The 17,289-nt window shown below is 43.8% G+C and overlaps 1 protein-coding gene across 4 annotated transcripts in view; it reads right to left on the reverse strand.

The window, feature by feature from the left end:
- LOC119657363 (T-complex protein 11-like protein 1) overlaps positions 1–17,289 on the reverse strand; it is a 28,338-nt gene that overhangs the window by 9,879 nt on the left and 1,170 nt on the right. The window contains exons 1-2 of one of the 4 annotated variants that reach the window (XM_038064242.1): positions 7,539–7,790; positions 6,618–6,779 (exon numbers count right to left, since the gene is read on the reverse strand). The exons of 1 other annotated variant lie outside the window; for it this stretch is intronic. In XM_038064242.1, coding sequence (XP_037920170.1) covers positions 6,618–6,640 — 23 coding nt within the window. In that variant the 5' untranslated portion in view covers positions 6,641–6,779; positions 7,539–7,790. Of the gene's footprint in view, positions 1–6,617; positions 6,780–7,538; positions 7,791–17,289 lie in introns of those variants that run through there. 2 more of the 4 variants (XM_038064244.1, XM_038064246.1) reach the window with 2 other exon arrangements.

The following is a 17,289-nucleotide window of genomic DNA, read 5'->3' on the forward strand; positions in this document are numbered from 1 at the left end:
GAATCTGCCTGAGAATATCGATGAGCATTGGGTTGCCATCAAATATGCTGTTTTCTCGGGTGTTATATAGGTAGTCGGCAAAGCACCGGAGTGTCATAAGATCTGGCTGACTGCAGAATCGTGGAATCGGGTCGATAAACGGAAGAAGTTGAACGCTTTATTGACCGCTGTGATCGATGGCGGACGTTACGCGAACTGAATTTCATAAAATTCATACAATTAAATTCCACCAAGAGTGCATATACCTCCGGCTTAAATTTATTTTTTATGAATTGAAGCTACGGAACTAATGCAAGTGACATTAATAATTAGCACTTGCAACGCAAATAGTGCCTTCCGCAGTTCTCAAAACGAATTCATTCAAATTAATTACATTCAACAATAACGCAAAAGTTTGATTTTCCGAACTTTTCTGCGTGCCGCATTGCGCATCGGACTTGTTGCATATTATCTCATACAAGTCCGTGTAATGAATTTCATTTGACAGCTCTCTCACTGCGGACGCACGAAGTCACTCCCCTGTTGTGTTTGGGCCTTGAAATCGGTAGTCACCGTAACATGCGTATACGGATTGTTCCTCAAAGCAGAAGAGAAATCATTCCGTTCATCAATGCACTCAAACGGAGTAAAGCCGTTTGCGGTCTCCTTGCAGAGTTATTTATCGCTGCGCCTGCAGTTGCTGTAGATCTGCGGCTTCCACTCGTACGGAAATCTTGGGAATCAGAGACCGTTAAGATTTCAAAGAAAAGGATCCGTTTTGAATGTGACAATTGGAGGGGTATATGCGGGCTCCCAGCCGTCGCAAAGATAACAGCTATAATAATCCTAGAACGCATTAAAGAACATTTCGAAAGCTTGATCGACAGAGAGCAGGCTTGTTTCCGCTCAAGATCCTCCTACATTGACCACATCAACACCTACGGGTCATTTTGGAACAGTGCGTGGAGTTCAGATCCTTGCTGCATCTGCTCTTCATAGATTTTAAGAAGCGTTCGATTGTATGAATAGGGAGTGTATCTTTTGTGCTCTACGCAGGAAGGACATTCAGAAGAAACTAATGGCTATTATTAGGGCGACATATATAATAATAATAATAATCGTTGGCGCAACAATCCATGTTGGATCAGGGCCTTGAAGTGTGTTAGAGCACTTCATTCAAGACCGTAACGGTACACTAGGAGGCAATGTGGTCAGCATTGCGCTCGCCCGAGATTATTACCCTGATTTGACTCAGGTACTCATTCACAGCTGAGTCGACTGGTGTCCGACGTCAAATCACGATACAAATTCCACTGCCACCAGCGAGATTTGAACCGCGACCTTCCGTACGACAGCCTTGCGCTCTAACCACTCAGCTATCCGGACACTAGGGCGACATATGATGATGCAAAATGTCACGTGTTGTATCGAGGTACAATCTCAGGGGAATTTGAGGTCCAAAGCGGAGCCCACCGATTGTCACCGATATTATTTCTTCGTGCTGCCTTGTCTGGCAGAGGTGGAAGAGTTCAACTGACGATGACATCTTTCCTCAAACACCTCGATTACGCTGATGACATCTGTTTGCCTTCTCATCGAATCATGGGCCTTGGCCAAATGGCTCTGGATTTGGAAAGAAAGGCAAGTAGAGGTGGATTGAAAATAAACATCAACAAACCAAGGTTTTCAGCCTGACGGGTCATCGTACTCTCCCCATCTGCATTAAGCGGGAAACACAATTAAGAATCGTGCGTAATCCGGTCGAGAGAAGCTCCGATCTACACGCAGTTTCAATGTACAATCAAAATTTCAGGTCGGCAAAGTTCACTCCACGTCGGCAAGTTTCCGTCTGATGACAGATGACGCCATTTGCAATTTGGCTGATACTTTTAAATGTAATTAAATTTAAATGAATTCACCTTGAGAACTGCACTATTTGCGTTGCAAGTGCTAATTATTAATGTTAGTCCCGTCGTTTCCATTCATAAGAATTGAATTCAAGCCGGAGATATTGGCACTCTTAGTGGCATTTAATTGTGTGATTTTCATAACATAAAATATGCACGCAACTAGATTGTCCGAGTACAAAATCACGGCATTGCACATAATCATCCAGTTTATGCAATTAATGTATGCATCTTCCTATATTTTATGTTATGAAATTAATCCAATCAAATGCCACTAAGAATGCACATACCTCCGACTAAAATTCAATTTTTATGAATGGAAGTGACGGGACTAACGTAGGTGACATTAATAATTATTACTTACAACGCAAATAGTGTCTTCCACAGTTCTCAAAGGGAATTCAATCAAATTAATTACACTCAAAAGTAGCAGCCGAAAACGAAAATCGCCGCTATATTGCAAATGACACAACAAACTTATCTGTCATGCATTGCAAAAGTTCAATTTTCCGAACTTTTTTGCGTGCTTCATACAAGTCCGTGTAATAAACTTCATTTGACAGCTCTCTCAGTGCGCACGCATGCGTTTCCCGCTTTATTGGGCAGAGCATTGAATGCGTCGATTAATTTGTATATCTAGGGATCATCGTTTCTGCCAACCATGGCATCGAATTGGGCATTGCCTGATGCATTAACGGCGCTAGATCCGCCTTCGCTGCCTTGTCCAAAACCTGGAAAGGCAGTTGTCTCAATAACAAGATGAAGTTCATCCCCCATTCCCTGCCAGCATCGTATCAACCCACCGCTCCAATATGTCCGTTCTGTCGGAAATCAGATTTCCCTCTTTGTCTCCGCAGGTTGAGAGCTGTAAGGTTTCATCCTGCTGACTTGTTGGTAAAACTTTCGCGCCTGGTGCGTTTGGTCCCTGTACTTTTGACATACAAAACACTTCTTATGCCACCAACAACGCGCAATGACAGATGCGCGTGTGAAACTTTGATCCAACCTAGGAGGTCACTAGAGCCACCTATAGGATATTTTCAGATTTTTAGTTTCACATAGGTTCCTATGGTGCCTTTTTCAAATTTTTCGCGTTGTCACGAATTGCCCTGGTCTCCCCTACTATCTTTTTTGTGTTGGTTGGTTGCAAAAGAAGGACTGGCACCGAAAGGGCTAAAGAATTTGATCGCTTCCACACTATACATGTTTCTATAGGAATTCCACACTATACATGTTTCTATCGGAAAATTGAAATCATAACTTCAATTTCAATGTAGAGGATACTGGGAGTCCTGAGGTTGCATCCACTTGATGACGGACCGGACCACTTGGGAAGCAACTTATTAGGTTGTTGCATATGAAATGGTCGATTTGGCAATCAAGTGAAGTTAGTTGTGATTTTGCTGTATCAAACCACCACAAGTTGGTGCCGTTGGATAATGAAGTATCAATACTCCTACATTTAATCAAGGAGTCATTTCAGTTTTGACCATCGTTGTGATAACAACGAATAAAAAGGAAAAAAGGATGAAAAAGAGCCAACAATGTATACTTTTTCTGTATGAGTTCAAACTCGGTCATAAAACAGCGGAGGCGACCAGGAACATTAACAGCGCATTTGGAGCTGATACCACACGGCGGTGGCTCGAAAAATATTCCGGTCAGGCCCCGTAAACCTTCAAAGTGAGCCACGTGGACATCCAGGACCATCGATTGATAACGACGAGCTGCGTTTGCTAGTCGAATCCGACACACGTCAGTCTATGAGAGACCTTTTTTAAGGTTTTGTGTGAAACAAAACCTTATTAGAATGGTGACGGTGTCTGTCTGTCCGTCTGTCTGTCTGTCTGTCTGTCACACCCGATTTATTCGGAAACGGCTGGACCGATTGTCACGAAAATTGGTGAGAGTATGTAATCTGGTGATCCCTTTACATGCAGTAAGTGGCGCCATCTTGCGTTAAGTTTAAGGGGGGGCTCTCCGTACATGTGAATGGAGGGTGCAAATTTTTTTTTCACAGAATGTAGCCAAGTGGGGTATCAAATGAAAGGTCTCAATTAGTACTTTTCGAATCTGGTTCAATATTTGATATTAGATGAAACATAGGGGAGTAAGGGTTGAAAATATGACCCACAAAAAGTGTAACAGGTCTCGTTCTCGGAACCTATCCAACCGAAAAATCTGGAAAAAATCACAGTGGTGCATCTCTACGAAATCTAGGCCTCAAAATATATCCGGTTCCGATATCTGCACAAATAAAGTTAATAATAGTATATTTCCACATTTTAGAAATTTACCCGGCACCCCCCCTTATATTCATCCCAGAAATACAAAATTTAGCATGAGTGTAACGAAGAATATAATGCACAGTTTGGTCAAGTTTGAAGAAAATCCAACTATTATTAACAAAGTTATTGGGGGTGAAACTTTACAATTTTTTGTGAATTTCGTGCACTCTACAACCCGCATGACGTCATCATCACATATCAATTCGTCAATACCACAACGAAATGAATTCTTATGAATTGGGTCGCAGACAATTATTTTGTTTTAGTTTGTTAGTTATTTGTCAACCAGACATGTGTATATGTAGGTATATAATATATGCGTGCTAATGAACTTTGCGGCTAGTGCCTAATTCAGATAGATATAAGACGTAAATCGGAAATATGGGTACGATAAATTTAGATACGTGCATATATGTGTACAGCAGGTAATAGGCAGTTTGTTTGTTTAGAGTGAGCGTGATATCTATGGCCCTAATATGTACGTATGTCTCGTAGTTTGGAAAAATATGAAGGATTAGGTTGGATTTGTAGCTATATACGGACAGAGAAATGTGCGTCTCTTACATAAGATGAACACAAAACCTTTATACCCGAAGCGCGAGCTTCCGGTATTCCGACTTGTTTTTTTTAAGGGTAGGTGAATGCAATTACGCAATTACGCACCCAGTGTTGGACTCCCGATTCGGTACGTCGTCGGACTACCAACTAAACACCTCCCCATCATCAGAGAGCTAGCCTGGAACCGTTTGTCACATTACTTCGGGCCAGCCCCCGAACTCTCCCGCCTTGCGGAGCCTTCAAATCAGGCAATTCCTTTCACCAACGGGAGGGGAGAGGAGGAAGGGAACTGTCAGTTCAAGGAGCCCCCTGCCATCCGGCTCCTCCACCGGTCGAGTTCTATCTTCTTAGCAACGAGAAGGGCCCGAACGTAATGGGCAACACGGTTCCACCTGTCAGCAGTCCTCAGCATCTCTTCCACAATGTTGTCTGGAGAGAGATCCCTGTGTTTAAATGAGAGACATTGCAGAGAAACTGGGCGTACACTCTTCGACAGGTGACTTGCAACAACTTGGAAAGGTGAGAAAGCTCGACAAATGGGTTCCGCAAGCCCTTATGGAGCAAAACATGGCGTTTCGAATGGAAATTGCAGTTCATTACTCTCCAGGAACAGAAGCGATCCCTTTTTGCACAGAATAGTGACATGTGATGAAAAGTCGATATTATTCGACAATCGTCGCGAATAAGCGTAATGGCTAGATGCTGATGAGCCACCGAAGCATATGCCGAAACCAAGCCTCCATTCGAAGAAGGTAATGGTGACTGTTTGGTAGTCTACAGCTGGAGTTATCCACTATTCTTTCTTGCCACCTGGAGAAACGATAAATGCACAGAAATACTGTGTCAAACTCGAGGAAATGCACCAAAAATTAAATATTCAACGGCCAAGATTAATCGAATTGATAACAACGGTTAAAAAGTTGAACGAATTGCACTATGAGACTCTGCCTCATCCACCATATTCACCGGACCTTTCACCAACCGACTACCACTTTTTTAAGCATTTGGATCATTTTTTGGCGGAATAACAATTTTACTTCGCTGGGAGAAGTGTTTTGAATCAACTGGCACCTATTTTGATTAATTAAATAAATTTTTGTAAGCTTTACAGTCGTTTCAAATTTTACTACCAAATCGGCCATTTCATGTGCGACTTCCTAATACTTCCTCTCTTGTGGTCCACGGACTCCTCTTTTTGGGTTAAAAACCAAAGTTTATCAAAAATTTCGACTGACAGTTTCATCCAGAGCAGAGACAACTCATCAGACGCTGCCTCACCTCTGCCTTGTCCGGCAGCGTGACTGAAAGTAGCGTTTGCGATTATATATAAATGTAGCGATTACCACCCCTCGCTACCTTCGTTCGCGCTGCTCCTATTGCAGAGGTGAGGCAGCGTCTGTTAAGTTGCCTCTGCCGTGGACGAAATCGTCAGTCAAGATTATCAATTTCCATGCTAGGAGCTGAACCGACTTCAAAGCATATACAATTGCAGATTCTAGCTTACTGGACAATTTAATTGGAATGGTGAAAAGATGACAAATACATGAAGAAACCACAGCGGGGTGATGATTCGTGCGTCAACCATTGGATGACTATACTGATCGCTGAGTTGAATTGAAGCAAAACCAACGGTTTTACAAGTTTAAATGCTCTGTTATTAGCTCGATGGTGTTGCTACTAGATGAAAATATATATGTGTACTAAAAATGCTTGAATATTCGCATGCTTGGCATTCCTACCACCCAAAATTCACAACAACAAAAAAATATATATTTACGAGATACGAGTAAACATCCCCATGGAATTACACTCGACCACAAACAACTATACCAAAACACTCTTCTATCTACGCTCTACGACACCGTCACAATATTCTTTATCATACCTGGGAATGGAATTAGCTGGCATTCTGCTGTCGGAGAGATGTGGACAGGATCAAAACAGAGAACAGGAATGTATCCGTAGCGTCGTCACCCAGATGTGTGAATTGGAAAATGTTTCGATTCGATGACGACAGTAATTAGGACCGCTGAAGCAAAGCAGTTTTCTGAAACACAATAGTAGCCATAGATGTAGACATTATCGATTCAAGTTTGCGACAGAAACAAAGCCAAATGTGTGATCACGAATGTTTGAAGGAAAATTGCTTTTATTTCAACGCAGCAAGTGAGGTGACTTAGTGGTTGCATCTGGTTTCATATTTTCCCGTTCCGCCTCGCCAGTCAACAACTTATGGCATCTGGATGCGGGCATGGGAACAAGTTTCTTTGTCTCGAGCGTTGCAGTGACGAAACCATTCAATAACTCAAAATAGGGAACCGTTCAGAGAAGCGCTCGAGCCGCCGAACACCCACAGAAATACACATGAGGAAGATGCTTTCTTTCCGCCTTTAGGCGGTGCAGCCACTCTCTTCCGTTGCATTTCGATCAACGCAACAAAGAGCTCACACAGTCGTACCTCATACATCTATCTATTCCGCACAATATCAAACTGGCGAAAAATTACGCGATGAATTTCGCATGTACCTTTGAAACTAGATCTATCTGGATTGCGCCTTTGTGGTGAACTAGCACGAGTTCAAGCCAATTTGGCCGTTGCAACAACGCGGAACGACTTAGCACTGAGAAAATTTTCAAGACGAAAATAGACTTTCCCGATTTGATAGGGAGGGAATTAGGTCAACGGCAAGCTATTTGTCTAGGTCGTTTCACACTCTATGTGGAAACTATTTTTTACACTGCGGATTTCGTAATTTTCCTACAAAACTTTCGCCACATACAAATATTTAGTAATTGCGCAATTTACAATTTCAACGCTGTCGTTCCGAATCCAGTGTGACCTTGTAGTGGGACCTAATGAATATCTCCTGCTGCAACACAGAAACAGGACTTTTCAGCGGCGATTTGAGATTACACTTTCAACACAAACACTTGAATGAATTTAACCACAATTCAGGAAGTTTAGTAAACTAACGTCTTTCGCGATTATTCAAGAAGCTTCCACATGAGAAACCCAGCGACATTTACTACGAACTGTCAAAATCAGACTGGTGTTGCAAACGAGACGGAATCAAAATAAATACGACACGCACACAAGCGACCACTGTGTAAGAAAAGTTCCGAATTTTGTTTGTAAACAAAGCAAGCAGCTGATTCGCATTAAATGTTGCTGGATTCAAGAGATGTTGCAGGTACAATTGAAAATGTGTAGAAGTGAAGGGCTGCCTGGGGTATGGGAAATTACCTTTTAAAGGAGAATTGAAAAGCGTCCTTGTGGCGATGGTGTTGGGATGTGTTCAGCACCTTAGAAGGTAAATTATATTAGCGAATGCGAGAGGACATTAACTTGTGTTTTTTTCTTGTACTATATGGAACAATGATGAGTAATGGGGTTCTGGTCAAAATGGATAACTGATCCGTTTCGTTAGAATGCCATACATTGAAGAAGATTTATTTTTTTTGTTATTATTACGCTAAGTGAGGAACGAATACTGTTTCCTAGTGGGGTTGACAATAGTCTTCTTGGGACGACAGTATAGCGTAATTCATAACAAAAATAAGAGTAAAACGTGCTGGACACAGAGGGGAAAGGATGCTTTCCATGAGCAATTAAACGCAGCTCAAGGAGAGGCTTCCTAAAGGCAACCACCGAGATTGTGGATGGGTGAACTGAATGCAAAAGTAGGATCTGATAACATTATTCGGGAATGCGATGGGAATGAATGTCCTTGGTGAGCGTAACAAAAGCGATGATAAAATAGTTATCAATTTTAACGATTGCGGTCTTCTCTATATGAACCTATAAAATTTGTGTTCCATGTAGATACGTATTCTGGGAGGTACTTACTTCCTTGTCCGGTACTTGTACAAAATGTATACGTACATGTTTTTATTAATGGTGATAGGTCAAAGGGTAGTATAGGACCCAAGGCGAAACGTGGATTGGTATACACGATGGAGCATAAAATCTATGAAACGCCTGCTAATCCAACCCCAACAAGTCTACTTCCAACCCTTGCCCCACTTTCATATCGTGATCGTTGGAAGTTCTTCCTTAATGAAAAACTGCAGGCCGAAAAGGATGGATGCAAGATTCCCGCCTCTAATAACCGACCAAATTGTGTCAACTGGAGGTTGGGTAGGGGCACAATCCTATACAGAAAACCAAAGTTACGGAACCACGAAAGGAGCTTCAGTTCGGACAAATTCTACAGCGATGGATCGAAAACGGATTAACAAATTGCGCATTTTCTCATGGAAAAGTTGTTCCATGTTCAGAAAAGGAATTACCAAGCAGCTAGCCGATACCGTGTCCCAATATACAGTTGACGTCATAGCATTACAAGAGATGCGCGTAAGCTCCCATAGCTTACATAAGAATACCAATGATAACGGACTGCGGATTATTCAATTAGCAATATCGCACGGCTGGATTATTTGAAGTAAACTCGCCATGCTGTTAACATAGTATGCTGGTCCCAAGCCCAGGTAAAGGAGGAGGGTTTGAGTCAACGTACTTTGTACTATCCTCAGTTAGAAGTTATTGCACTATGTTAAATCCTATCTGATCTCTGAACTTGATCTGAAAGACCGAGGAATTCGCAAGAGCCCTTCGAAAAGGGCGCATTGATATCTGCGCTCTGCAAGAAACCCGATTGTCTGGTACCAAAACCTGCGACTTTGAAAGTCAACGCGGTAAAAATGGCTACAAACTTTTCTATTTCGGTCGCCCACACACTCAATATGATGTGGCATTGCCATCTCAGAGGGTTTCCGTGATGGCATTAAAGAAGTCGAACGATTTGATGATTGGCTGATGAAGCTCGCCAATATATCAGCTAATCGTACTATTCACTTTTTCACCGCGTACGCACACAGACAGGTCGACCTGATGCCGAGAAAGATGCTTTCTGACAACTTCTCGATGAAAAGACTTGTCACGTACCTGGTGACGACTATATCTCATTGACGACGACTTTAATGGTCATATGGGTGAAAAGGCAGACGGTAACAGGCCACGGGGGAAAGGGGTTCGGAGCGCGCAATGAGGGTGGCGAGCGTATAATAGATTTTGTGAGCGCCCATGACCTTGTACTTATGAGTACATAGTTCATCAAATGACTGTCTCATCGTCCTACATTTTATAGTGGGAACAGTAAAACGCAAATCGATTATATTCTCATAAGATGCCAATATTTTACCACAGTTACTGATTGCAAAGCTGTTCCCTATGGGACTATCGCACCTCAACATCGGCCATTGATTGTCGTACCGCGAATTAAGCCACCGATAAAATAACGTGAGGAACGCACTGGCCCGCCGCGCATTAAATGGTGGCGATTTCATAAGGAGAAAGAAGAAATTATCTCACTCACACGGTTACCGACCATTACGAATGTGGAAGAATCGGGGAACCAAATAAAAGATACGATCCACAAAGCGGTCTCTGCAACCCTCAACCTCACCAAGCCAGGTAAGCGGTTCATCAGCCGAGATACTTGGCTTGGGAATGACGATGTTGAAATGAAGTTCCGTGAAAAGAAACGACTCTACCACAGGTTTTTCGATGATTGCTGGCCAAACAGCAAATTTATAAGAATACCAACCGGGAAGCAAAGAAAGTAGTCGCTGTCACCCGAGCGGCCCATTACAAAAATCTTTACGATAAATTGGACACTCGGGATGGCAAGAGAGATCTGTATCTACTTATTATAGGACAAACGGTTTCGTCCAGGGCAGAGGCAACTCGTCAGACGCTGCCTCACCTCTGCCCTGGGAGCAGCGTGACCGTGAGTGGCATCGGATGGAAAATGCTCCATTTATATGTTTAGGAAAACACGCCAAGGGTGCGAATTATATCCAATAGAAACCGATAGTTTGAGCTTGAGCTGGCTAAAGCTAAATTAATTGTTTAGGATAAGTGAGGGATCCTAAGTCCGGTCCGGTCCAACAACAAGTGGTTGTGGACTTAGGATCCCTCACTTATCCTAAACAATTGTATCTACTTGCCAAAAGCCGAAACGAACGCACACAGGATATCGAACACTTCTGTTGCGCTAATGACAAGAACGGCACTTTGCTTACCAACCGTCGGGCCGCGACGGATAGATGGCGGGAATATTTCGAGTAGATTTAAACTGAAGAATTTGTTCATCCTCTACTACCACAATCATTGCCGACTTTTGGAGCAGTTTCACCTGTCAGTGCAACGGAAGTCGAGGAAACAATAAAACAAATGAAATCGGGGAAAGGACCTGACGGCATTGCATCTGATCTCTGGAAAGCGAAGACCTGGAACCCAACACTGTGGCTCTGTGAATTCTTTAATCGGGTTATTCGGGAAGGTAGAACACCATCTGAATGGCAAGAAAGTACCACAGTTCCAATATGGAAAAAGAAAGGTGGTCCATCAGAATGTTCAAATTACCGTCCGATCCGGTTACTTTCCAATACCATGAAGATTTTTGAACGCATTCTTGACAATAGTATTCACGAAATCGTTGAAATGAGCCTGAATCAAGCCGGATTTGTCAAGAACAGTAGAACTACTGAGCAACTTGTCCAAAATAAAACAGGTACAATCGCTGTCAGCGACAGTGATCTGCCCAGAACTGAACAATTTAAATATGTCGGGTCAATACTACCAGCCAATGGAGAACTGCCTTATGAAATTGCTTCACGCATTAACGCAACTTGGATGAAGTGGCGTTCCACAACTGGTGTGCTTTGTGATCAGCGTATCAACGAACGTCCCAAATCTAAAGTTTACCGCAATGTCGTCCATCATGTCGCTTTCTATGGTTCTGAGTGTTGGCTGACTATAAAAGTCAATGAACAGTGTCTTACGATAATGGAGACGAAGATGTTACGTTAGACTAGTGGCGTAACACGTTTTGATCACATCCGAAATGAAGATATGGAAGATATGATATGGTCACGTAATTCACGCTAACAGAAATTTACTTGCCAAGATTGGTTTGAATATCGAAGTCGATGGTAAGTGATTAAAATGCCCGTCGAAACAACGGTGGCTGCATACGCTGGATGGGAATTTAAAGGCCTCGCGATTGCACTCAGATTAGGCATTTGATAGAGCCAAATGGTGAAACCGATCATGACGAGTCGACCCCGCTTGTGAACGGGACGAAAGCTGAAGAAAAAGAAGACGGTTATTTGAAGTACCTGGTTTTTGCGGAACGCGGTCCACAAACCAACATGGGCCTCTTCAGACGGGACCCCAACAAGTCTATGAACTCGAGAAGTACAGGGAACAATCGCACCAGGTTTGCATATTTTACCAACAAATCAGCAGGAGAAAGCCTTATACATTTCGAACCAATCATGCCGAGGCAAAGAGGAAAATCTGATTTTGGAGTGATGGGTTGAGTGTTTTTATGAAGTGCTCAACAACCAGAATATCGATGAGTTGGAGGTCCCGCCAACTGAAGACGACGGAAAAACGCTAGCACCCAGCGTGAAATTCATCAAATTAAAAATCATAAGTTGCCAGGAGCCGATGGAATTATGGCCGAACTAGTTAAATATCATCATCAACGGCGCAACAACCGGTATCCGGTCTAGGCCTGCCTTAATAAGGAACTCCAGACATCCCGGTTTTGCGCCGAGGTCCACCAATTCGATATCCCTAAAAGCTGTCTGGCGTCCTGGCCCACGCCATCGCTCCATCTGAGGCAGGGTCTGCCTCGTCTTCTTTTCCTACCATAGATATTGCCCTTATAGACTTTCCGGGTGGGATCATCTTCATCCATACGGATTAAGTGACCCGCCCACCGTAACCTATTGAGCCGGATTTTATCCACAACCGGACGGTCATGGTATCGCTCATAGATTTCGTCATTGTGTAGGCTACGGAATCGTCCATCCTCATGTAGGGGGCCAAAAATTCTTCGGAGGATTCTTCTCTCGAACGCGGCCAAGAGTTCGCAATTTTTCTTGCTAAGAACCCAAGTTTCCGAGGAATACATGAGGACTGGCAAGATCATAGTCTTGTACAGTAAGAGCTTTGACCCTATGGTGAGACGTTTCGAGCGGAACAGTCTTTGTAAGCTGAAGTAGGCTCTGTTGGCTGACAACAACCGTGCGCGGATTTCATCATCGTAGTTGTTATCGGTTGTGATTTTCGACCCTAGATAGGAGAAATTGTCAACGGTCTCAAAGTTGTATTCCCCTATCCTTATTCTTGTTCGTGTTTGTGTTTGACCAGTGCGGTTTGATGTTGTTGGTTGATTCGTCTTCGGTGCTGACGTTGCCACCATGTATTTTGTCTTGCCTTCATTGATGTGCAGCCCAAGATCTCGCGCCGCCTGCTCGATCTGGATGAAGGCAGTTTGAACGTCTCGGGTGGTTCTTCCCATGATGTCGATATCGTCAGCATAGGCCAGTAGTTGGGTGGACTTGAAGAGGATCGTACCTCTTGCATTCACCTCAGCATCACGGATCACCTTCTCGAGGGCCAGGTTAAAGAGGACGCATGATAGCGCATCCCCTTGTCGTAGACCGTTGTTGATGTCGAATGGTCTTGAGAGTGATCCTGCTGCTTTTATCTGGCCTCGCACATTGGTCAGGGTCAGCCTAGTCAGTCTTATTAATTTCGTCGGGATACCGAATTCCCTCATGGCCGTGTACAGTTTTACCCTGGCTATGCTATCATAGGCGGCTTTAAAGTCGATGAACAGATGGTGCAACTGTTGTCCATATTCCAACAGTTTTTCCATCGCCTGCCGCAGAGAGAAAATCTGATCTGTTGCTGATTTGCCTGGAGTGAAGCCCCTTTGGTATGGGCCAATGATGTTCTAGGCGTATGGGGCTATCCGGCCTAGCAAGATAGTGGAGAATATCTTATAGATGGTACTCAGCAACGTGATACCTCTATAATTGCTGCACTGTGTGATATCTCCCTTTTTATGTATGAGACAGATTATGCCTCGCTGCCAATCGTCAGGCATTGATTCGCTGTCCCATACCTTGAGCACAAGTTGATGAACCATTTTTTGTAACTGGTCGCCTCCATATTTAACCAATTCGGCTGTAATTCCATCGGCTCCTGGCGACTTATGATTTTTTAGCCGATGAATTGCACGGACTGTTTCTCCTAAACTTGGTGGTGGCAGTATTTGTCCGTCGTCTTCAGTTGGCGGGACCTCCAACTCGCCGATGTTCTGGTTGTTCAGTAGCTCATCAAAGTACTCAACCCATCGCTCTAATATGCCCATTCTGTCGGAAATCAGATTTCCCTCTTTGTCTCGGCAGGATGAGCATCGAGGTGTATAAGGCTTCATCCTGCTGACTTGTTGGTAAAACTTCCGCGCCTGGTGCGGTTGCTCCCTGTACTTTTCTAGTTCACAGACTTGTTGGTTCTCCCAGGCTTCCTTTTTCCGTCTGTGAAGTCGCTTCTCCGCTCGACGGAGTTCGTGATAAGTCTCTGCGCGTGCCCGCGTTCTTTGAGAATGCAACATTACTCGGTATGCGGCATTCTTCCGTTCCGTTGCTAGCTTACATTCATCGTCAAACCAGCCGTTCCGACTCCTTTTGCGGCTGGGGCCAAGTATATTTGTGGCCGTATCCATGATAACGTTCTTCAGGTGGTTGTGAAGATCATTAGTTGTTGCTTCATCTCCAGGTCCTCTATTGACTGCGGTTATTGCGGCATCCATTTCCCTCTTATAGGTGTCGCGGAGGGTTGTGTTGTGGATGGCTTCAGTGTTCACTCTCACCTGATTGTCAGAGGGGATTCTAGGTGGTATTGTTATTCGAGCTCGGAGCACCATGCCAACGAGATAGTGATCCGAGTCTATATTGGCCCCCCTATATGTTCTGACATTCATCAAGGCTGAGAGGTGGCGGCGTTCGATCAACACGTGGTCAATTTGGTTGAAAGTGGTCCCGTCTGGAGAGGCCCACGTATGTTTGTGGACCGCTTTCCGCGCAAACCAGGTACTTCCAACAACCATTTCGTGTGACCCTGCTAATTGAATAGTCCGCAGTCCGTTATCATTTGTTTTTTCGTGTAAGCTATGGGAGCGAACGTATCGCCTGAATACGGGCTCCTTCCCTACTTGGCTGTTAAAATCCCCAAGTATGATTTTGATATCATATCTGGGACAGGCTTCGAGGGTTCTTTCTACTGCCTCGTAGAAGGTATCCTTCTCCGACTCTGCAGTGTCCTCTGTAGGGGCGTGAACGTTTATGAGGCTTATATTTCTAAACTTGCCTCGCAAGCGCAGAGTGCATAGCCGTTCGCTTATACTTTCAAAGCCGATAACAGCAGGTTTCATTTTTTGGCTGACTAAGAAACCTACTCCGAGCACATGGTTTACTGGATGGCCGCTATAATATATGGTGTAGTGGCTCTTCTCCAGGAAACCGGTCCCTGTCCATCGCATCTCTTGCAACGCAGCTACATCAGCCCTATATTGGGACAGGGTATCGGCTAGCTGCTTATCAGCTTCATCTCTGTACAGGGAGCGCACGTTCCATGAGAAAATGCGCAAATCGTTGTTCCTTTGTCGTTGCCGGGTCCGTCGTTTTAACATCTGTCCTATCCGAGGCTCCTGTTGTGGCTTCGTAACGGTTGTTTTCCGTGTAGGGTTGTCAGCCCTACCCAACCCCCAACCTGGAGGACCAGTTGGTACAATTTGTCCCGTTTTTAGGCGCGGGAGACTCGCCTTCATCCTTCTCCGTCTGCAGCTTTTCGTCAAGAAAGAGCTCCCAGCGGTCACCACGTGGAGGTGGAGATAGGGTTTGGTAGTAGAGCTGTTGGTGTTGGTTCAGCAGGCATTTCCCAGGTTTTATGCTCCATCGTGGGTACCAATCCACGTTTCGCCCCGGGACCTATACTACCCTTTGACCACCCTTTAAATATAGAGGCAACTAATTACACCAAGCGATTCAGCTGAAGATCAAGGTGTAAGGCTGCGAATCAATGCCACCATGGCCAATTAGCCCTGGGGAAAAGGGAAATATATATCTAGTCGGTTTAGGATATTGAAGAGGCAAGAATCGACGGAAATTGTGCGTTGTGTAAAAAGATTCTACTTTAGAAAAACTTATGAAATGCAATCATTATATCAAGAAAATTGGTATAGATTTGCTGACACCATTTGTTCACGAAAGACAGATTAAATACTCGGTGCCAACCACGGAGTGAAAATTTAAGTAGCGTCATGGAAAAATTTGAACGCAAATGGGGGTATTTATGACAGTGTGACCCAAGAAAGGAACAAAAAAGTGTTCAAAATGGTACAATTATATCTGTAAAAGTCATTTAGTACAGAGGGTAATTTATTTTTAATGTCAGTAGTTGTAAGAATATGCTAACGATCTCGCTTTATTTTTGCTAATATTTTGAAGTTTCATTTAATTTGTTATTTTTAAGGTTTTTTTGTGAAACAACATCTTATTAAAATCGATTCAATGTCTGTCTGTCACACTCGGCTTACTCAAAAACGGCAGAACCGATTGTCAAGAAAATTTGGTAAGAAGAGGTGGTCTGTGAATAGCTTTACATATATCTCGTGGCGCCATTCGGTGATGAGTTTGAGGGGGACCCCTCATCCCTGCGAGATGTAACACGCAAACGACCATCAAATGGTGATCCCTTTCGACACCGCGCCTTTCTTGTTAGGCACACCCAGGTGACAACTCCCGAATCTGCTGCTGCTCGCGGAGTTGTCAACCTGATTGCTTATACAATGACAGTCTTTGTGCTTTAACAATGTTCCACCAATATCGAGGCGTTGGAATTTGTAAAAATCTACGAACCCTCCACCATTATTTTTACAGTCGTCAAGAGCGTGTTTTTCCATCACATGTCCGAGAAAGGTGTTGTTAGAACCCACCTTGGCATTCAGATCCACCCATTACGATCACCATGTCACCTTTCTTGGACTGCCTTTGATTGCTCGTAGAAAGTGTCCTTCCCCACTATATCGCTCTGTTTTTCCATAGCATTGTACAATTGTGGCCCCTTAATCGGAACCGGAATCTTATTGTCGCAAGAGAAAGAGCAGTGCTCCTCAGGGTCAACATCTTCCTTCGCTTAGGCTCAGAATCTCCAACCTATATCGTTGGAGTTCCCGATTAAATTGAAGAAAGCCAGCATTTCGAAGACACACGGGTTTTTTTTATCGAGGAGTGTACGCACATTCCAGAAACCAATCATAGTCCGTTTCCAATAGCCAAAGGTCGTAGCCGTGCAATCAGCCCCTATCCGAGGCGATGTTGGCGTTTCGGTAGGAATAAAATTTCAAAATTTGCAGGTTGCTAGCCCATACATTTTTCTTCTTTTAGTCGCCTTTTACAACAAGCACGGAGGACGAGTGTATTCTTAAGCTCCAACTCACAGGGCATAAATCGCAAAAAGTCAATGTCATCGAGAGAATTTGTTTACCGGTCTGAAACTTTACTATGATCGGACGTATCTTACTGAAGAAGGAAACAAATTGTTCCCGAAATATCGGCATATCATCATCATCGACGGCGCAACAACCGGTATCCGGCCTAGGCCTGCCTTAATAAGGAACTCCAGACATCCCGGT

This window comes from Hermetia illucens, chromosome 5 (assembly GCF_905115235.1).
Source record: "Hermetia illucens chromosome 5, iHerIll2.2.curated.20191125, whole genome shotgun sequence".
Lineage (NCBI taxonomy): Eukaryota > Metazoa > Arthropoda > Insecta > Diptera > Stratiomyidae > Hermetia > Hermetia illucens.